This window comes from Entelurus aequoreus, linkage group LG11 (assembly GCF_033978785.1).
Source record: "Entelurus aequoreus isolate RoL-2023_Sb linkage group LG11, RoL_Eaeq_v1.1, whole genome shotgun sequence".
Lineage (NCBI taxonomy): Eukaryota > Metazoa > Chordata > Actinopteri > Syngnathiformes > Syngnathidae > Entelurus > Entelurus aequoreus.
The window spans coordinates 6,836,946-6,860,715 of NC_084741.1; the positions used below are offsets into that span (position 1 = coordinate 6,836,946).

At 38.8% G+C, this 23,770-nt stretch overlaps 2 protein-coding genes across 6 annotated transcripts in view; one reads left to right on the plus strand and one right to left on the minus strand.

Moving 5' to 3' along the window:
- The window catches only part of LOC133660502 (mucin-5AC-like), a 30,522-nt gene extending 24,309 nt beyond the window's left edge, over positions 1-6,213 (minus strand). Inside the window, exons 1-2 of the mRNA XM_062064040.1 lie at positions 6,150-6,213; positions 2,834-2,892 (exon numbers count right to left, since the gene is read on the minus strand). The gene's annotated coding sequence lies outside the window, so the exon portion shown is untranslated. The remainder of the gene's footprint in view (positions 1-2,833; positions 2,893-6,149) is intronic.
- Positions 6,214-15,499: 9,286 nt separating this feature from the next.
- LOC133659727 (CAP-Gly domain-containing linker protein 4) overlaps positions 15,500-23,770 on the plus strand; it is a 14,162-nt gene continuing 5,891 nt past the window's right edge. Inside the window, exons 1-5 of one of the 5 annotated variants that reach the window (XR_009827709.1) lie at positions 15,500-15,639; positions 15,718-15,825; positions 15,903-15,987; positions 20,211-20,536; positions 20,617-20,673. Coding sequence is in view for 4 of the 5 variants with exons in the window: in XM_062062362.1 (XP_061918346.1) it covers positions 15,754-15,825; positions 15,903-15,987; positions 20,211-20,479 (426 nt within the window). In the remaining variant the exon portion in view is untranslated. Of the gene's footprint in view, positions 15,640-15,717; positions 15,826-15,902; positions 15,988-20,210; positions 20,729-23,770 lie in introns of those variants that run through there. The other 4 variants (XM_062062364.1, XM_062062365.1, XM_062062362.1 and 1 more) reach the window with 4 other exon arrangements.

Sequence of the window (23,770 nt, forward strand, 5' to 3'; positions counted from 1 at the left end):
ATGAGGATAAAGTTGTAATTTTTGAGAAACTTAAATCATGGTTTTACCAAAAAAGATAGAAAATGACAGACACATGTTACAAGTCTAAAGTAGTAAATTTACATGAAGTTAATTTTTATTCTAATAATATTATTATTATTATAAGTCAAAATATTATGAGACCAACGTTGCATTTTTACAGAGGTAAAATAGTAAAAGTGAATCAATAAAATTATCAGAACAATATATATATATATATATATATATATATATATATATATATATATATATATATATATATATATATATATATATATATTTAGATGAAGAACATCATATAATGAGAATAAATAAAGTTGTACTATCAAAGCAGTAAAGCCATAATATCACACTAATCAAATTATAATTTTACAGAAAAAAGCCATAATATTACAAAAATCCAATTATAATTTGACATAAACAAAGCCTTAAAATGAGAATAGTGTTGTGATTTTTACAGAAACAAAGCCATTATATTTTGACGCTCAAATTTTATGAAATTGAAGAGAATAAATGAATAATTGGGACAGAAATACAGTTGTAATACTTTCAAAAGTGTTACAAAATAAAACCTCGTCATTTTAACAAAAAGAAAGACCTAAAAAAATGTTTACAAAATAAAATTTGTAATTCTACTCGGATAAAGTTGTTATTTTACAGAACTGAGTTGAGATTGAACAGCATATAGATTAGGGGTGTGGAAACTATGGCTCGCGGGCCACATATTGACCATTGTATTTTGTCTGCTAAAAAAACATTTCAACCATTTAACTGCCAAATGCTCATAATATTTTACATAACAATAATTTGTTCGTTCATATTGTACGGCACTCACTCCTCATATAGATCATGTTTTTATCCCCCTGTAGAAAAGTAATACTACTTCTGTAATATGACAAACAAGAGGCTTGTCTCTCCTATATAAACTATAATTATAGGCCATTGGTTCTTTGTTTTATTTTTGCAAAAATATATATCTATTTTTATATCGCTCTTTTTATCTTTGGTATGAACATTATTATGTATTTGTCCGTTGTTGTTGCTATTTTTTAGGGATGTCCGATAATGGCTTTTTGCCGATATCCGATATGCCGATATTGTCCAACTCTTTAATTACCGATACCGATATCAACCGATACCGATATCAACCGATAAATACAGTCGTGGAATTAACACATTATTATGCCTAATTTGGACAACCAGGTATGGTGAAGATAAGGTACTTTTTTTAAAAAATGGATCAAATAAAATAAGATAAATAAATTAAAAACATTTTCTTGAATAAAAAAGAAAGCAAAACAATATAAAAACAGTTACATAGAAACTAGTAATTAATGAAAATTTGTCAAATTAACTGTTAAAGGTTAGTATTATTAGTGGACCAGCAGCACGCACAATCATGTGTGCTTACGGACTGTATCCCTTGCAGACTGTATTGATATATATTGATATATAACAGGGGTCACCAACGCGGTGCCCGCGGGCACCAGGTCGCCCGTAAGGACCAGATGAGTAGCCCGCTGGCCTGTTCTAAAAATAGCTCAAATAGCAGCACTTACCAGTGAGCTGCCTCTATTTTTTAAAATTTTATTTATTTACTAGCAAGCTGGTCTCGCTTTGCTCGACATTTTTAATTCTAAGAGAGACAAAACTCAAATAGAATTTGAAAATCCAAGAAAATATTTTAAAGACTTGGTCTTCACTTGTTTAAATAAATTCATTATTTTTTACTTTGCTTCTTATAACTTTCAGAAAGACAATTTTAGAGAAAAAATACAACCTTAAAAATGATTTTAGGATTTTTAAACACATATACCTTTTTACCTTTTAAATTCCTTCCTCTTCTTTCCTGACAATTTAAACCAATGTTCAAGTAAATTTATTTTTTATTGTAAAGAATAATAAATACATTTTAATTTAATTCTTCATTTTAGCTTCTGTTTTTTCGACGAAGAATATTTGTGAAATATTTCTTCAAACTTATTATGATTAAAATTTTAAAAAAAATATTCTAGAAAATCTGTAGAATCAAATTTAAATCTTATTTCAAAGTCTTTTGAATTTCTTTGAAAACATTTTGTTCTGGAAAATCTAGAAGAAATAATGATTTGTCTTTGTTAGAAATATAGCTTGGTCCAATTTGTTATATATTCTAACAAAGTGCAGATTGGATTTTAACCTATTTAAAATATGTCATCAAAATTCTAAAATTAATCTTAATCAGGAAAAAATACTAATGATGTTCCATAAATTATTTTTTTAATTTTTTCAAAAAGATTCGAATTAGCTAGTTTTAATAATAGCATAGAGTTAAAGGTAAATTGAACAAATTGGCTATTTCTGGCAATTTATTTAAGTGTGTATCAAACTGGTAGCCCTTCGCATTAATCAGTACCCAAGAAGTAGCTTTTGCTTTCAAAAAGGTTGGTGACCCCTGATATATAATGTAGGAACCAGAATATTAATAACAGAAAGAAACAACCCCTTTGGTTTGGTGCACTAATTGTAAGTGTATCTTGTGTTTTTTATGTGGATTTAATTAAAAAACAAAAAACAAACAAAAAAAAAAACGATACTGATAATAAAAAAAACGATACCGATAATTTCCAATATTACATTTTAACGCATTTCTACTATTTTTGTATTACAACATTTTATTATTAATCATGTTGTACTGCATTGTAATCTTTTGTTTTGTGATTGTGTGATGTTTTTTACCTGGACCCCAGGAAGAATAGTCTCCACTGCGGTGTAGACTAATGGGGATCCTTAATAAACTGAAACTAAAAAAAAACTATCCAATAGGTAAACACACCTGTGTGCTTTGCAAAAGTAGTGACGGCTGCGGCAGGAAGGGAGAGTTGTTTGCTGGTCCTGCAATGATAAAATCAGAGTGGCGCACAGATACAGTACAGTGTACAGTACTCTATATGAAGACACGCTTTCTATGGTGTTCTTAGGACACAATGCAGACAGTTTGCACGCGAATGTCTTTGTCAACTACCATGAAATCCGTCCAAGTAAGTATTTTCCGATTCTTAATTGTCGACATGAAACCGATGTCATAATCGTTTGCTTAAGGCCAACCATTCGTGCAGTTTGTCGCCTTTGATACGCTCGGTCATTGAGCATCAGCCCCTCGCCGATAAGAACATCTTTGTCGTATCGTGATTGCCGGAGTTTATCCGCGGACACAATTAAAATGTTTTTGTTCCCGGATCGGTCCCAGTGGGAGAAGGGCCGCTTGTTTTTCCCCCAGCATGGCCTCCTCTGGGCTTGACACCCTGGAAACTCGATGACAGCAGCACGCATCTAAATAATTGCGCACGCATGTAAAAAAATAAATAAATATATATATATATATATATGTACTGTATATACATTTTAATTGTGTACAGTAATTTATTTTGAACGTTGTTTTTTGATTTAAGGTCATCGTCTTCTCTGCAATGAATATAATTGTTGCCAAACCTGGATACTGTTGCCATAGTAACAATGTCCAACAATACAGGGGTTGAACCAGCATCAATTGAATAAATAAATACAAAAAATATTTGAGTTCAATTGAAAAAAAATGCATTTAATATCAGGAATAAGAATATAATATGTATGTTGTACTGAATAATTGAAATTTCATCCAATCAATATATAATCTATCATTATTTTATGCATAAGAAGTAAAATAATAAAGTATAATTCATGTTGAATTATAACAACAATACAATTATTACTACTATTGATTGATTGGCAGCACTCACCAGGAACCTTTTTATAATTGTGTAAAAAAAGAAGAAGAAAAAAATAAATAACATTTTTTATATATATATATATATATATATATATATATATATATATATATATATATATATATATATATATATATATATATATATATATATATATATATATATATATATATATATATATAAATATATACATAAATAATCATGAAAATAAAGAAAACGCATTGAATGAGAAGGTGTGTGCAAACTTTTGGCCTGTACTGGACATTGATTGACAGCACTCACCAGGAACCTTTTATAATTGTGTAAAAAAAGAAGAAGAAAAAAATAAATAAATAAATAAATATATATATATATATATATATATATATATATATATATATATATATATATATATATATATATATATATATATATATATATATATATATATATATATATATATATATATATATATATATAAATAAATAAATATATATATATATATATACAGGAACCTTTTATAATTGTGTAAAAAAAGAAGAAGAAAAAAAAATTAAAAAAATGATATATATATATATATATATATATATATATATATATATATATATATATATATATATATATATATATATATATATATATATATATATATATATATATATATATATATATATATATATATAAAAGGTTCCTGGTGAGTGCTGTCAATCAATGTCCAGTACAGGCCAAAAGTTTGGACACACCTTCTCATTCAATGCGTTTTCTTTATTTTCATGATTATTTACATTGTAGATTGTCACTGAAGGCATCAAAAACTATGAATGAACACATGTTTTGTTATGTACTTAACAAAAAAAAAGGTGAAATAACTGAAAACTTGTTTCATATTTTAGTTTCTTCAAAATAGCCACCCTTTGCTCGGATTACTACTTTGCAACACTCTTGGCATTCTCTCCATGAGCTTCAAGAGGTAGTCTCCTGAAATGGTTTTCACTTCACAGGTGTGCTTGAAGCTCATCCAGAGAATGCCAAGACTGTGCAAAGCAGTAATAAGAGCCAAGGGTGGCTATTTTGAAGAAACTAGAATATAAAACATGTTTACAGTTATTTCACCTATTTTTGTTAAGTACATAAATAAAGTCCACATGTGTTTATTCATAGTTTTGATGCCTTCAGTCACAATCTACAATGTAAATAGTCATGAAAATAAAGAAAACGCATTGAATGAGAAGGTGTGTCCAAACTTTTGGCCTGTATTGTATGTATATATATATATATATATATATATATATATATATATATATATATATATATATATATATATATATATATATATATATATTTGCAGGTTCTTGGTGAGTGCTGTCAATCAATGTAGAAGTAGTGGTAGTCAATCCATCAATCAATCAATCAATCAATCAATGTTATCTTACACTTTTACAGGTAATTTCATACACATACTGTATGTATATCAAACGGAGCATAAATAATGCTTACAGAATTTTTTGTAGTGCAAATTTGAATTGAAATTTCTGTTAATAACATTGATAATAAATGTAACAATAATAATTATAATTATGATCATAATAATAATAGGCAGGTATGTAGGTCAAATACACTTACAATTGTTTTTAAGTTGGAATGTGTATAATAAATAAATCATGGTCTTGTCTTTCACGATCATATAACACTGTCAAAAAGAGCCCGCCTCGATTGCTTGTTCGTCAATAAAAACATATACATTTTGACGAAAACAAAATATTTTAAGTCATTGACATATCTATCATAGGGCTGCAACTAACGATTCATTTGATAATCGATTAATCTGTCGATTATTACTTTGATTAATCGATTAATAATCGGATAAAAGAGACAAACTACATTTCTATCCTATCCAGTATTTTATTGGAAAAAAACAGCATACTGGCACCATACTTATTTTGATTATTGTTTCTCAGCTGTTTGTACATGTTGCAGTTCATAAATAAAGGTTTATTTAAAATAAAATAAAAAATAAAATACAAAAATAAAAAATAAAAAAACAACCTCTGAGCATGCGCATAGCATAGATCCAACGAATCGATGACTAAATTAATCGGCAACTATTTTAATAATCGATTTTAATCGATTAGTTGTTGCAGCCCTAATCTATCATTATTAATAACATGTTCGTAATTGATAGCACTGACAGAAAAACAAACAAAAAATAAAAATACAATAAAATCGCCGAACAGAATTTATTTAATTTAAGGCTAAAAAAAAAAATCACATAAAAATCGTAATTTCTTGGAACATTTCCTCAAGACTCCAATCAAAGTAACACATACTGTACATATTAACACAAATACAGTAAAACCTCCAAAGTCATAAACAATACACAATTTGTCTTCATTTGGGTCCACTTACCTGTCCGTGCTCCAGTCAGCTGCGGATGAAGTGAATGAGGCGTTCTGCTCTCCGTCAAGCCCACCCAACCTTCCTCCTCCTCCTTGGTGACGTCATGATAGGTGGTTGCCCTCACCTGTGCGCCGGGAGAAGACCATGTCTTGGGGCTGGGGATGGGGGGGGGGGGCCTTCAATTTAAAACAAAAAAGGGAGATTTTGCTTGGTTTCCAGAAGGAGCCATTTGGATTATATCACACAATCTTCCAAAAAGCTCAAGCTGAAGGAAGCAGTGATGAGTTACGTCCTGCTGGGCAACACAATGAAGCGTCTTGCGTTACAAATCGCCTTGTTGCCTGTAATTCCGTCAAAAAAAAAAAAGAAGAAGAAGAATAACTTGGTGGATTAAACTTTCTTCCTGTTAGCTGATATTTGAATGAGCTTGCGTTGGTTTCGGTTGAAGACAATGTGAAATCAGACCCCCCCACTATACTCCATCACCCCCTCCACCTCCCAGCACCATACAATTACGCCTTTGTGGCCGACAGAACATTGAACTCTTTGACACAATAGATGCTCAAATCACGACTTTGTTGATACTCCTAGTTATTGTTGTTGTTGACGATAGTTCTTGGCTGGCAACATGGTTTCTTTGGGGCTGTTTTAGCTCTCTAGGTCAGAACTGGCCAACCCGCGGCTCGCCAGCCTCATGCGGCTCTTTGGCTGCTTTCATGCGGCTCTTAAAGGCCTACTGAAATGACATTTTTTTATTTAAACGGGGATAGCAGATCCATTCTATGTGTCGTACTTGATCGCGATATTGCCATATTTTTGCTGAAAGGATTTATCGACGATAAAGTTCGCAACTTTTGGTCGCTGATAAAAAAAAAAGCCTTGCCTGTACCGGAAGTAGCGTGACGTCACAAGTTGAAAGGCTCCTCACATTTCCCCGTTGTTTACACCAGCAGCGAGAGCGATTCGGACCGAGAAAGCGACGATTACCCCATTAATTTGAGCCAGGATGAAAGATTTGTGGATGAGGAACGTGAGAGTGAAGGACTAGAGTGCAGTGCAGGACGCATCTTTTTTTCGCTCTAACCGTAACTTAGGTACAAGCTGGCTCATTGGATTCCACACTCTCTCCTTTTTCTCTCACGGATTTGTATTTTAAACCACCTGGGATACTATATCCTCTTGAAAATGAGAGTCGAGAACGCGAAATGGACATTCACAGTGACTTTTATCTCCACGACAATACATCGGCGAAGCACTTTAGCTACGGAGCTAACGTGATAGCATCGGGCTTAACTGCAGATAGAAACAAAATAAATAAACCCCTGACTGGAAGGATAGACAGAAAATCAACAATACTATTAAACCATGGACATGTAAATACACGGTTAATGCTTTCCAGCCTGTCGAAGCTTAACAATGCTGTTGCTAACGACGCCATTGAAGCTAACTTAGCAACGGGACCTCACACAGCTGCACTACCGTTCAAAAGTTTGGGGTCACCCAAACAATTTAGTGGAATAGCCTTCATTTCTAAGAACAAGAATAGACTGTCGAGTTTCAGATGAAAGTTATCTTTTTCTGGCCATTTTGAGCGTTTAATTGACCCCACAAATGTGATGCTCCAGAAACTCAATATGCTCAAAGGAAGGTGAGTTTTGTAGCTTCTGTAACGAGCTAAACTGTTTTCAGATGTGTGAACATGATTGCACAAGGGTTTTCTAATCATCAATTAGCCTTCTGAGCCAATGAGCAAACACATTGTACCATTAGAACACTGGAGTGATAGTTGCTGGAAATGGGCCTCTATACACCTATGTAGATATTGCACCAAAAAGCAGACATTTGCAGCTAGAATAGTCATTTACCACATTAGCAATGTATAGAGTGTATTTCTTTCAAGTTAAGACTAGTTTAAAGTTATCTTCATTGAAAAGTACAGTGCTTTTCCTTCAAAAATAAGGACATTTCAATGTGACCCCAAACTTTTGAACGGTAGTGTATGCTAAAAACATTAGCTATCCACCTACGCCAGCCCTCATCTGCTCATCAACACCCGTGCTCACTTGCGTTCCAGCGATCGACGGCGGAAGGACTTCACCCGATCATAGATGCGGTCGGCGGCCCGGAGACGGAGGAAGTCAAGGTGAGGTCGGCGGCTAGCGCGTCTGCTATCCATCTCAAAGTCCTCCTGGTTGTGTTGCTGTAGTCCGCCGCTAATACATCGATCCCACCTACAACTTTCTTCTTTGCAGTCTCCATTGTTCATTAAACAAATTGCAAAAGATTCACCAACACAGATGTCCAGAATACTGTGGAATTTTGAGATGAAAACAGAGCTTTTTGTATTGTATTCAATGGGGTCTGAATACTTCCGTTTCAACGATTGACGTCACGTGCATACGTCATCATACATAGACGTTTTCAACCGGAAGTTTAGCGGGAAATTTTAAATTACACTTATAAGTTAACCCGGCCGTATTGGCATGTGTTGCAATGTTAAGATTTCATCATTGATATATAAACTATCAGACTGCGTGGTCGGTAGTAGTGGCTTTCAGTAGGCCTTTAACTCTGTTATGAGAGTAGCGTATGTGTGTGTGTGGCCCTTTAAGATATGACAGCATGTGAGGGGAGTGACGTCAGTGAGTGGGTGGGCGAGAGAGGTGAGGGAGCGGTAACAGTGAGTGCGTGCAGGTGCTAGTAGCTTGGTGGATGGCTGCGTGCAAGACACCAATAAAGTCACAAACTTGCAACAAACCGCCGGCCTCGTCATTCACCCTCGAGTCCGGAGCTGTAAAGACCCACTGTGAAGTACATCGGCCCTGGAGGAACGTCTCCCCTGCGCTCCTCGACTACGGCCTGGGAGCCGAAAGCAGGAAAGGTGTAACAACTCTATTAGTGCCTTCGTGTTTACCATGAAGTCTTTATTTTGACAGCTCCTCGCGGTAAACTTGTCTGAGTGCAAACTGGGGCAGTAATTGTCATTGATAAAACTTTCGGCGAATCAAAATTTATGACCAATAAAAACGCAATAAACGGGGACAAACAATAACAATTGATAATCAATACAATAAAAAAAAACAAGCAAACCGGGCGGTAAATTAAAAAAAAAAATCCATTGCGCGTCCTTTCTGATTTCAATGCGTAAAAAGACATAAAAAGTGCGGTAACGCCAACACTGCTTGACAGTATAACAAAATAAGTGTTTTTAAATCTCTCTTAAAAACATACTTTTATTCCATGGCTTTTAACACTGAGTGATATTCATCCTGCAATGGCGCCCCATAATACACCTGCTGTGAACCTGTTTTTATGTTGTATTTATTTTATTTTATTTATTTATTTTTTATCGTGTTGTGTTTGTGTTGTGTTGTGTTGTGTTGTGTTTGCTCGGTACTCGTATTATCTTTTAACCTGCCCATTGTACAGCACTTTGGCTACCCCTGTGGTCAATTTTAAATGTGCTTTATAAATAAAGTTGATTTGATTTGATTTATTTGCCACAGATATATACCTTCCTGCTTTGCACACAGTGCATTCTGCTTCCCATGTGTCACGGCCAGGGTGAAAGTTGCATTTACATTTCGGCATCCCTCTATTTTGTCCTGTCTTTCTCTCCACATCTCTCTCTTGTGTCCTGTCTGTCTCTCCACATCTCTCTCTTGTGTCCTGTCTTTCTCTCCACATCTCTCTCTTGTGTCCTGTCTGTCTCTCCACATCTCTCTCTTGTGTCCTGTCTGTCTCTCCACATCTCTCTCTTGTGTCCTGTCTTTCTCTCCACATCTCTCTCTTGTGTCCTGTCTGTCTCTCCACATCTCTCTCTTGTGTCCTGTCTGTCTCTCCACATCTCTCTCTTGTGTCCTGTCTGTCTCTCCACATCTCTCTCTTGTGTCCTGTCTTTCTCTCCACATCTCTCTCTTGTGTCCTGTCTGTCTCTCCACATCTCTCTCTTGTGTCCTGTCTTTCTCTCCACATCTCTCTCTTGTGTCCTGTCTGTCTCTCCACATCTCTCTCTTGTGTCCTGTATGTCTCTCGACTCACTGTCTCCGTCCCTCCCTCACGGATGCTGCTGCGTGCGCTCGCCTCCACAATTTGTTTTGTTTTTAACCCGTTCTTAACCCTGAACGAACATTGAAAATACACGCAACCCTAACTCAAAACGCCGGACATTTGAGGCATTTTAAGAAACCCCGCCCGGACAGCCCCGCAAAAGAGGACATGTCCGGGGAAAAGAGGACGTATGGCAGTGTTTCCCACACATTCATTTATTTGTGGCGGCCCGCCACGAAAGAATTACGTCCGCCACAAATAAAATAAAAAATTAAATTTTTTTTTTTTTTTTTGTGTCCTGTCCAGCTTCTCAGGCAAATGATATAGTTGATGTAGATTTACTTTACAAAAGAGAAGTGTAGGATACTTCTCTTGTTGCCTTATTTTTATTTGACCACTACTGTTTTCTGTTTATTTGTTACTGATTGTGGCAGGACACCTCTGCCTCTGTTTTACTTTATGTTGCTGGTAAATAATATGGTTGTAGTAGTAGGCTAAAGTTAAATTATTTAGTATGCACTAATTAAAGGGGCAGAGCTTCAAGAGACATTTTAGCTTTTATATTTTATAAGATATATTTTTTGTAAGAACCACAATTAATAAATATATTTCAGTGAATAACTTATTGGGTGTTTGGTGGTAGCGGGGGTGTATAATGTAGCCCGGAAGAGTTAGGGCTGCATGGGATTCTGGGTATGTGTTCTGTTGTGTTTATGTTGTGTTACAGTGCGGATGTTCTCCCGAAATGTGTTTGTCATTCTTGTTTGGTGTGCATTCACAGTGTGGAGCATATTAGTAAGAGTGTTAAAGTTGTTTTATACAGCCACCGTCAGTGTAACCTGTGTGGCTGTTGACCAAGTATGCCTTGCTGTCACTTACGAGTGCAAGCAGAAGCTGCATACAACATGTGGTTGGGCTGGCACGCTGTTTGTACAGGTTGTGGAGGGCGTCAAACGCTGTGCCATCACGGCATGCCCGTATTACTTTTGTTAGGGTGAAAATCGGAGAACATTTGCCCCTGGGAGATTTCTGGGAGAGGCACTGAAATCCGGAAGTCTCCCGGGAAAATCGGGAGAGTCGGCAAGTATGCAGCTGAGCCGCATCAGAGTGGTCAAAGAGCCGCATGCGCCTCGGAGCCGCGGGTTGCCGACCCCTGGCCTAAGGGATCGAAGGTCTGTAATATCAGTGCAGTGATTTCTCTGAACGTTTTGATGACATTAGGGACCGTAGATGGTGAAATCTCTAAATTCCCTGCAATGGCTCATTGAGAAATGTTGTTCTTAAACTGTTCGACAATTTGCTCAGGCGTTTGTTCACAAAGTGGTGACCCTCGCCCCGTCCTTGTTTGTGAATGACCGAGCATTCCATGGAAGCTGCTTTTATACCCAATCATGGCACCCACCTGTTCCCAATTTGCTTGTTCACCTGTGGGATGTTCCAAATAAGTGTTTGATGAGCGTTCCTCAACTTTCTCAGTCTTTTTTTTACCAATTGTACCAGCTTTTTTTGAAACTTATTCTAAAGGAGCTAATATTTGCAAAAAATAACAACGTTTACCAGTTCTTGTCTTTGCAGTCTATTCAATTGAATATAAGTTGAAAAGGATTTGCAAGGCATTGTAGTCTGTTTTTATTTACCATTTACACAACGGACGTGCCCTAAACACCTCCCTAGGGAGGCGTTCGGGTGGCATCCTGACCAGATGCCCGAACCACCTCATCTGGCTCCTCTCGATGTGGAGGAGCAGCGGCTTTACTTTGAGCTCCCCCCGGATGACAGAGCTTCTCACCCTATCTCTAAGGGAGAGACCCGCCACCCGGCGGAGGAAACTCATTTCGGCCGCTTGTACCCGTGATCTTGTCCTTTCGGTCATAACCCAAAGCTCATGACCATAGGTGAGGATGGGAACGTAGATCGACCGGTAAATTGAGAGCTTTGCCTTCCGGCTCAGCTCCTTCTTCACCACAACGGATCGATACAGCGTCCGCATTACGGAAGACGCCGCACCGATCCGCCTGTCGATCTCACGATCCACTCTTCCCTCACTCGTGAACAAGACTCCGAGGTACTTGAACTCCTCCACTTGGCCACGTCCGACCGGTAGGAGGCCACGGGGAAGACCCAGGACAAGTTGGGAAGACTATGTCTCCCGGCTGGCCTGGGAACGCCTCGGGATCCCCCGGGAGGAGCTGGACGAAGTGGCTGGGGAGAGGGAAGTCTGGGCTTCCCTGCTTAAGCTGCTGCTCCCGCGACCCGACCTCGGATAAGCGGAAGAAGATGGATGGATGGATGGATTTACACAACGTGCCAACTTCACTGGTTTTGGGTTTTCTAATAGAATATGCAGTATAACATCAGTAAGTAGAATAAGAGGTTTATTTGGAGCAAGTGCTCGTGAGCTAGCTTGACGCGTACTGTACAAATAAAAAAATAGTATTTCATTGTACAGCGGAAGTTGTTCAGCATGAACATGTTTTTACCCCCTTGGGGGGGCTTGACAATAAATAATTGAGAACCACTGTGCTAGGATGTGGAAGCTTTGTCCGGATGTCCTATTTTGACCAACAAATGGTTGGGTTCAGGCTCTTTAAAGGCCTACTGAAAGCCACTACTAGCGACCACGCAGTCTGATAGTTTATATATCAATGATGAAATCTTAACATTGCAACACATGCCAATACGGCCGGGTTAACTTATAAAGTGACATTTTAAATTTCCCGCCACACTTCCGGTTGAAAACGCCTTCGGAGGATGACGTATGCGCGTGACGTAGCCAGTAGAACACAGGTATGGCTTCTCCATTGAAGCCAATACGAAATAGCTGTTTTCATCTCATTATTCCACAGTATTCTGGACATCTGTGTTGGTGAATCTGTTGCAATTTGTTCATTGCATTACGGAGAAAGAAGCTGAGCAAGCAAAGAAGAAAGTCGGTGCAAAGCGGAGTATTTTGCGAGGGAAGACAGCAGCACAACACAGTCGGTGTTTCATTGTTTACATTCCCGAAAGATGCAGTCAAGATCGAAGAACTCGGACAACAGAGACTCTTACCAGGGGGACTTTGACTTCGTTAACAGACGCGGACGCGATACCGTGAGTATGCTTCCAAACATTTGATCGCTTGCTATAACTAGCTCGAGCTAGTAGCTAGGAGCTAGCATAAGGATTAATTTGTGGCATATTAAATATAAGCCTGGTTGTGTTGTGGCTAATAGAGTACATATATATCTTGTGTTTATTTACTGTTGTAGTCATTCCCAGCTGAATATCAGGTCCCACCCGCGCGCTTCCAAACATTTGATTGCTTGCCCGTACGTGCGTGTAACGTACGTAACTTTGGTTAAATATATAAGCTTTATGAACCTTGGGTTAGGTCAGGGGTCGGCAACCTTTACCACTCAAAGAGCCATTTTGGCATGTTTCACAATTTAAAAAAAGTAAGTAAAGCCACAAAAAAAATTGTTTAAATTTAAAATGAAAAACACCGCATACAAAGCTTAAATGCTTTGTGCTATGTTAACCAGGGGTCTCCGACACACGCACCGGCACGCACTTCAATGTGGAAATTTGATGTTAGTGCAGCCCGCGAGTTTTGAATGAATGGCGCTTGATAGCGTCATGCTTGCCAACCCTCTCATTTTTCCCGGGAGACTCCCGAATATTAGAGGGTGATGACACTGCATTTGGCGCCCTCTACAGTCTGCCCTAACAGTGTACCTGCTCAACCACACGTAGAATGCAATTTCAGCTTGCTCACGTAAGTGACAGCAAGGCGTACTAACTCAGCAGCCACACAGCTTACACTGACGGTACCAATACCCAGAATCCCATGCAGCCCTAACTCTTCCGCTCAACCAACGCACGGAGAGGGGGGGGGGTTTGATGTGTGGGGGGATTTGGTGGTAGCGGGGGTGTATAATGTAGACCGGAAGAGTTAGGGCTGCATGGGATTCTGGGTAATGGTTGTGTTGTGTTTATGTTGTGTTACGGTGGGATGTTCTCCAGAAATGTGTTTTTCATTCTTTTTTGGTGTGGGTTCACAGTGTGGCGCATATTTGTAACGTAACAATGTTAAAGTTGTTTGATACGGCTACCGTCAGTGTAAGCTGTGTGGCTGATGAGTAAGTATGCTTTGCTGTCTCCTGTGTGTGCAAGTAATAACAACATACAACATGTGGCTGGACTGGCACGCTGTATGTAAATGCTATAGAGGACAATTACTGCAGTGCAATTAGGGCATGCCCTTTATTTAGTAATTAGAGTGTAAATGGGATTATTTTTTCCCTGGGAGTAATCTATGAGAGACACTGAGATCCATAAATCTCCTGGGAAAATCGGGGGGGTCGGCATGTATGTAGCTGAGCCGCATCAGAGTGGTCAAGGAGCCGCATGCGGCTCCGGAGCTGCGGGTTGCCGACCCCTGGGTTAGGTGAACGGTTCTTTGGGCTGAGTGAGTGTGTGTGTTGTGCAGGTGTTTGAATTGTATTGGCTGGTTATATAGACGGGATCCCGTCCATATTACCCGCTCGAGCTATAACTAGCTTGTAGCTAGCATAACAAACACCTAGGTGTTTTTATGCGGGATTAATTTGTGGCATATTAAATATAAGCCTGGTTGTGTTGTGACTAATAGAGTATATATATGTCTTGTGTTTATTTACTGTTGTAGTCATTCCCAGCTGAATATCAGGTCACCCCCGGCTCTCACAGCATCTTCCCTATCTGAATAGCTTCAACTCCCCACTAGTCCTTCACTTGCACTTTCCTCATCCACAAATCTTTCTTCATCCTCGCTCAAATTAATGGGGAAATCGTCGCTTTCTCGGTCCGAATCTCTCTCACTTCATGCGGCCATCATTGTAAACAATAGGGAACTTTGCGTATATGTTCAATTTACCACGTCACGCTACTTCCGGTAGGGGCAAGCCTTTTTTTATCAGATACCAAAAGTTGCGATCTTTATCGTCGTTCTATACTAAATCCTTTCAGCAAAAATATGGCAATATCGCGAAATGATCAAGTATGACACATAGAATGGATCTGCTATCCCCGTTTAAATAAAAAAAAAACATTTTAGTAGGCCTTTAATGTAAACGTGAAAACTAAATAAATGTATCGGTAGGAACAATCTGGACACTCCTGTTCCAGGTAGACAGTGGCTGCTAGAAGGTGTGCAGATCAAGGGCAGGCTTAATGACATTGTTTATAGAGTAGGTACAGTATAAGGCTCAGTGGACCAAATTAAGCAAGTCCAGGACTTAAGAGGATTAGACACGATCAGCAGTTGTCTGCGGCAGCGGGCGCGTAGCAACAGGTCAGCCACACTCGTTCTATCTACACTGGAAAGGAAGTGACTCGTTAAGGATAGACATGAGGAGGTGACGTCTCCTCAAGTCCTCGTTTTTTGGTGCTGGTTTCTTCGTGCCCTTTGACCGAGTCTCACTCTAAGGTCAGTGTCTCAGTTTGGTCCGAGTACAACCTGAGAATGTCTCACCTAGTCTTCGTTATAACCATGTTGGCATCTCAGGCAGATGGGGACCACGTGAGAGCACGCACCGCCACCATGGCGCGTACGCTGCGCTGTGTGTTCACGTGGACCTTCGAAGGGATCCTGTGTACCTGCAGGTTCCTTTGGGTGAGAGTCGTCTAAGGTCATGGTAACGGAATAGAAGCACCCTAAAAGAATGCTTTGTTTGATACTTCGCTTCTTAGGTTTGCCCATACAATGCAGTCCGGTTCTTACCAAGGGAAAATCACACAATAGCGGAAAAAGGCCGTCATCACAAACAATCCATAGGTAAGATAAATAAGGACTTTTTAGCAGGGGTGTGCCGTTGGGACCAGCAAGGCTTTCTCTGCTGGCCTAACGTAAATCATGATCATAGATCAGGGGTCGGCAACCCGCGGCTCCGGAGCCGCATGCGGCTCCTTGACCACTCTGATGCGGCTCGGCTACATACATGCCGACCCCCCCGATTTTCCCAGGAGATTTATGGATCTCAGTGTCTCTCATAGATTACTCCCAGGGAAAAAATAATCCTATTTACACTCTAAATACTAAATAAAGGGGGTGCCCTAATTGCACTGCAGTAATTGTCCTCTATAGCATTTACATACAGCATGCTAGTCCAGCCACATGTTGCATGTTGTTATTACTTGCACACACAGGAGACAGCAAAGCATACTTAGTCATCAGCCACACAGCTTACACTGACGGTAGCCGAATCAAACAACTTTAACATTGTTACGTTACAAATATGCGCCACACTGTGAACCCACACCAAAAAAGAATGAAAAACACATTTCTGGAGAACATCCCACCGTAACACAACATAAACACAACACAAGCATTACCCAGAATCCCATGAAGCCCTAACTCTTCCGGTCTACATTATACACCCCTGCTACCACCAAATCCCCCCACACATCAACCCCCCCCCCCCCCCCCCCTCTCCGTGCGTTGGTTGAGCGGAAGAGTTAGGGCTGCATGGGATTCTGGGTATTGGTACCGTCAGTGTAAGCTGTGTGGCTGCTGAGTTAGTACGTCTTGCTGTCACTTACGTGAGCAAGCTGAAATTGCATTCTACGTGTGGTCGAGCAGGTACACTGTTAGGGCAGACTGTAGAGGGCGCCAAATGCAGTGTCATCACGCTCTGATATTCGGGAGTCTCCCGGGAAAAATGAGAGGGTTGGCAAGTATGACGCTATCAAGCGCCATTCATTCAAAACTCGCGGGCTGCACCAACATCAAATTTCCACATTAAAGTGCGTGCCGGTGCGTGTGTCGGAGACCCCTGGTTAACATAGCACAAAGCATTTAAGCTTTGCATGCAGTGTTTTTCATTTTAAATTTTAAATTTTTTTTTGTGGCTCCCATTACTTTCTTTAATTTGTGAAACTTGCCAAAATGGCTCTTTGAGTGGTAAAGGTTGCCGACCCCTGTCATAGATGAATAAAAGTTCATTTTAATCTACTTTCCATAAAGTATTCATCATATTCTCTTCCCACAAAACGGCGCATCCTGAAGTGACTGTCAGAAAACGGCGTGAAGATGATCTGTAAAACATCATCTATGCAACATTTTGACCAAAGAACCACCATTACATGTTATGTAGACCAGTGGTCCCCAACCTTTCTGTATCTGCGGACCGGTCAACGCTTGAAAATTTGTCCCACGGACCGGTGGGGGTGGGGGGGGTGGGGGGGGGGGGTGTATTTAAATTTAAAAAAATAAAAAATAAATTAATTTTTTACATAAATACAGTCATGTGTGCTTACGGACTGTATCCCTGCAGACTGTATTGATCTATATCGATATATAATGTATATATTGTGTTTTTTATGTTGATTTCATTAAAAAAATAAAAAAAAAATAAAAAAATAATAATAATAATAATTTCTTGCGCGGTACCGGGCCGCGGCCCAGGGGTTGGGGACCACTGATGTAGACCACAAGGAAATTAATTACAAACCCCGTTTCCATATGAGTTGGGAAATGGTGTTCGATGTAAATATAAACGGAATACAATGATTTGCAAATCCTTTTCAAGCCATATTCAGTTGAATATGCTACGAAGACAACATATTTGATGTTCAAACTGATAAACATTTTCTTTTTTGCAAATAATCGTTAACTTTAGAATTTGATGCCAGCAACACTGTCACGACTGGGTCTATGGCGTGGTTTGTTCTCCCAGAAGGCAAAGGAAAATTAGCGCGGGCAAGGCGTGAATTTAAATACATTATTTATTTTTTAACACTAATAAACTACAAAAAAAGGAAGCAAACAAAAGGCGCACACAAAGGCGGAAATACAAACTTGACTATGAAACAAAAGACATGCACGTGGGCACAAAAACTATGAACAATAAAACAAAAACACTAACTGTGGCATAAATGAACAAAACTTACTTGGTAAAGAACTGTGACAAGACATGGAGCAGAGTGATGAAATAGTGTGAGGACGCCAGGACGAACAACAGAAACAGACAGATTTAAATAGTGACGTGATCAGCGAAAACAGGTGCGTGACTCGAAACAGGTGCGTGACAAGACAGGTGAAAACTAATGGGTGACCATGGAAACCAAACCAAACAAGGAAGTGCAACCAGGAACTAAAAAAAGAGCCCAAAACCCAAGCAAAACAAAAACATGATTAACACAGACATGACAAACACGTGACAAAGAAGTCGGGAAAGGTGGCAATAAATACTAGGGATGTCCGATAATGGCTTTTTGCCGATATCCGATATGCCGATATTGTCCAACTCTTTAATTACCGATACCGATATCAACCGATACCGATATCAACCGATATATACAGTCGTGGAATTAACACATTATTATGCCTAATTTGGACAACCAGGTATGGTGAAGATAAGGTACTTTTTAAAAAAATGGATCAAATAAAATAAGATAAATAAATTAAAAACATTTTCTTGAATAAAAAAGAAAGTAAAACAATATAAAAACATTTACATAGAAACTAGTAATTAATGACAATTTGTAAAATTAACTGTTAAAGGTTAGTACTATTAGTGGAGCAGCAGCACGCACAATCATGTGTGCTTACGGACTGTATCCCTTGCAGACTGTATTGATATATATTGATATATAATGCTTACGGACTGTATCCCTTGCAGACTGTATTGATATATATTGATGGGGGAGGGAGGTTTTTTGGGTTGGTGCACTAATTGTAAGTGTATCTTGTGTTTTTTATGTGGATTTAATAAAAAACAAACAAACAAAAAAACAAAAAAAAAACGATACTGATAATAAAAAAACCTGATACCGATGATTTCCGATATTACATTTTAACGCATTTATCGGCCGATAATATTATCGGACATCTCTAATAAATACTGATAAAGTTGAGGAATGCTCATCAAACACTTATTTGGAACATCCCACAGGTGAACAGGCAAATTGGGAACAGGTGGGTGCCATGATTGGGTATAAAAGTAGATTCAGTCATTCACAAACAAGGATGGGGCGAGGGTCACCACTTTGTCAACAAATGCCTGAGAAAATTGTTGAACAGTTTAAGACAAACCTTTCTCAACCAGCTATTGCAAGGAATTTAGGGATTTCACCATCTACGCTCCGTAATATCATCAAAGGGTTCAGAGAATGTGGAGAAATCACTGCACGTAAGCAGCTAAGCCTGTGACCTTCCATCCCTCAGGCTGTACTGCATCAACAAGCCACATCAGTGTGTAAAGGATATCACCACATGGGCTCAGGAACACTTCAGAAACCCACTGTCAGTAACTACAGTTGGTCGCTACATCTGTAAGTGCAAGTTAAAACTCTCCTATGCAAGGCGAAAACCGTTTATCAACAACACCCAGAAACGCCGTCGGCTTCGCTGGGCCTGAGCTCATCTAAGATGGACTGATGCAAAGTGGAAAAGTGTTCTGTGGTCTGACGAGTCCACATTTCAAATTGTTTTTGGAAACTGTGAACGTTGTGTCCTCTGGACCAAAGAAGAAAATAATCATCCGGATTGTTATAGGCGCAAAGTGTAAAAGGCAGCATGTGTGATGGTATGGGGGTGTATTAGTGCCCAAGGCATGGGTAACTTACACATCTGTGAAGGCACCATTAATGCTGAAAGGTACATACAGCTTTTGGAGCAACATATGTTGCCATCCAACCAACGTTACTATGGACGCCCCTGCTTATTTCAGCAAGACAATGCCAAGCCACGTGTTAGTTATTTGTAGTGCATTCAACTGAATATGGCTTGAAAAGGATTTGCAAATCATTGTATTCCGTTTATATTTACATCTAACACAATTTCCCAACTCATATGGAAACGGGGCTTGTACAATAACATGACTCCTTTAATGCGCCCTATAATCCAGTGCGCCTTATATATGAAAAAAGATCGAAAATAGACCATTCATTATAATCCGATGCGCCCTATGGTGCGGAAAATACGGTAATTTAAGAAATTTTAAGGCCTAAAAAAGAAATGATTGAATTTTAGACTTTTTAAGACCCCGTCATTGTCAGGTTCTGAAAGCAAGATGGTGGCCGCCATACCAGGCTGCCCTGACCGCACCGCCGCCCTCCAGAAGCGGTTGGCCAAAACCGAGCAGGACATCCTGTCGCTGAAGACCAGGATGGCCTGCGAGGGGGCGTCGTGGAGAGAAGGTTTGCGGAGCTGCGGAGGAAGCAGGCAGAGCTTTGCAATCAGGTGTGTGGTGTTCCCCGGTTTGTTGGGTGACATCGCTGGTGATATCGTTACGCCCATCAGGTCATCTTCGACGCTGCGGCACTGACAGGAGCGCAGACGAGAGTGGACAATGGAGACTTATTGGAGGAGCGCTCCAGCAAATGCAAGTGCAAACATTGGTCCTCCTTTACTGTCCACACGGGTTCTTTTGATCGTGATCATTCTTGTGCTTCCTCAAATTAGCCTTCAGCGTGGTCATGCTTCATGACAGATGTGCTGATCTTCCGTCACCAGGCGGCCAGTTGTCTTTGTCGTCAGTGTCAAGCTCCAATTCTTCCTGCTCTTCAGTGTCAAGGTAGACTTAATAAGTAGTGACACATTTTATGAGTGTACCCATATACTGTAAGTCAGGGGTCACCAACGCGGTGCCCGCGGGCACCAGGTAGCCCGTAAGGACCAGATGAGTAGCCCGCTGGCCTGTTCTAAAAATAGCTCAAATAGCAGCACTTACCAGTGAGCTGCCTCTATTTTTTAAATTTTATTTATTTACTAGCAAGCTGGTCTCGCTTTGCCCGACATTTTTAGTTCTAAGAGAGACAAAACTCAAATAGAATTTGAAAATACAAGAAAATATTTTAAAGACTTGGTCTTCACTTGTTTAAATAAATTCATTAATTTTTTTACTTTGCTTCTTATAACTTTCAGAAAGACAATTTTAGAGAAAAAATACAACCTTAAAAATGATTTTAGGATTTTTAAACACATATACCTTTTTTACCTTTTAAATTCCTTCCTCTTCTTTCCTGACAATTTAAATCAATGTTCAAGTAAATGTATTGTGTTTATAATAAATACATTTTAATTAAATTCTTCATTGTAGCTTCTGTTTTTTCGACGAAGAATATTTGTGAAATATTTCTTCAAACTTATTATGATTAAAATTCCAAAAAATTATTCTGGCAAATCTAGAAAATCTGTAGAATCAAATTTAAATCTTATTTCAAAGTCTTTTGAATTTCTTTTAAAATTTTTGTTCTGGAAAATCTAGAAGAAATAATGATTTGTCTTTGTTAGAAATATAGCTTGGTCCAATTTGTTATATATTCTAACAAAGTGTAAATTGGATTTTAACCTATTTAAAACATGTCATCAAAATTCTAAAATTAATCTTAATCAGGAAAAATTACTAATTATGTTCCATAAATTATTTTTTAAATTTTTTTCAAAAAGATTCGAATTAGCTAGTTTTTCCCTTCTTTTTTTCGGGAGAATTTTGAATTTTAAAGAGTCGAAATTAAAGATAAACTATGTTTCAAAATTTAATTGTCATTTTTTTTCGTGTTTTCTCCTCTTTTAAACCGTTCAATTAAGTGTAAATATCATTAAGTATTAATAATAACATAGAGTTAAAGGTAAATTGAGCAAATTGGCTATTTCTGGCAATTTATTGAAGTGTGTATCAAACTGGTAGCCCTTCGCATTAATCACTACCCAAGAAGTAGCTCTTGCTTTCAAAAAGGTTGGTGACCCCTGCTGTAAGTATAGGGATGGGTACCGAATTTGATACTTTTATTTGAAATTACATCAGTCTACCAGGTATTGACGCATGTCCAGTTGCAGATGCGCCTGGCTTAAACACTTGGCGGGCAAACAAGCACTCAGAGCGGACTGGTGGGCCGCATACGGCACGTTAAGATTGCGTTTCCAAACACATTTTTTAACCTTTAACATCAAAACAGCAGCCGCCATTATGATGTACAGTGCTTTTTTTCAAATGACTGTTAATGTTGAACCAACATAAGCTGGCTGAACCCGAGCCCAAAGCCAAGACAAAGAGACTTAAAAACTCTACCCTGCATACTGCAATTAAAGGCCTACTGAAATGATTTTTTTTATTTAAACGGGGATAGCAGATCCATTCTATGTGTCATACTTGATCATTTTGCGATATTGCCATATTTTTGCTGAAAGGATTTAGTAGAGAACAACGACGATAAAGTTCGCAACTTTTGGTCGCTGATAAAAAAAACCCTTGCCCCTACCGGAAGTAGCGTGACGTAGTCAGTTGTTCACTCCCTCATATTTTCCTATTGTTTTCAACGCAGCTAGAGCTATTCGGACCATTACCCCATTAATTTGAGCGAGGATGAAAGATTTGTGGATGAGGAACGTGAAAGTGAAGGACTAGAATGCAGTGAAATACATATTTTTTTTCGCTCTGACCGTAACACCCTCTCCTTTTTCTATTGTGGATCACGGATTTGTATTTTAAACCACCTGGGATACTATATCCTCTTGAAAATGAGAGTCGAGAACGCGAAATGGACATTCAGTGCCTTTTATCTCCACGACAATACATCGGCGAAACGCTTTAGCTACGAGCTAACGTGATAGCATCGTGCTTTAACTGCATATAGACACAAAAAAAATAAACCCCTGACGGGAAGTATAGATAGAAAATCAACAATACTATTAAACCGTGGACATGTAAATACACGGTTAATGCTTTCCAGGCTGGCGAAGGTTAACAATGCTGTTGCTAACGACGCCATTGAAGCCTACTTAGCAACCGGACCTCACAGAGCTATGCTAAAAACATTAGCTCTCCACCTACGCCAGCCAGCCTTCATCTGCTCATCAACACCCGTGCTCACCTGCGTTCCAGCGATCGACGGAAGTACGAAGGACTTCACCCGATGCGTTTGGCGGCCCGGAGACGTAGGAAGTCAAGGTGAGGTCACCGGCTAGCGCGTCTGCTCTCCAACAAAGTCCTCCGGTTGTGTTGCTGTAGTCCGCTGCTAATACACTGATCCCACCTACAACTGTCTACTTTGCAGCCTTCATTGTTCATTAAACAAATTGCAAAAGATGTCCAGAATACTGTGGAATTATGAAATAAAAACAGAGCTTTTTGTATAGGATTCTACGAGGTACCATAACTTCCGTTTAACTGACTACGTCACGCGCATACGTCATCATACCGCGACGTTTCAACCGGATATTTCCCAGGAAATTTAAAATGTCACTTTATAAGTTAACCCGGCCGTATTGGCATGTGTAGCAATGTTAAGATTTCATCATTGATATATAAACTATCAGACTGCGTGGTCGCTAGTAGTGGCTTTCAGTAGGCCTTTAAACTGTATAATGGCACTGTCTAATTAAATAAGTAATACAGTCATATACCAGAATGCTAATAGTTTCCATGCTGCTGTTGCCCTGAAAATGTTTTTTTTATTATTATTTTTTTTAAAATATAAAATACTGTCTGTTATTTTCATATTTTTTTTATCTTTGTTTGTTTGATATTCATTGTAAAGTTCAGCTGTTTTTTCAGTGGGGCCCTGGCTCCACTGCAAGCATGAATAAATAAAGTCAAGTCAAGTCAAGTCAACTA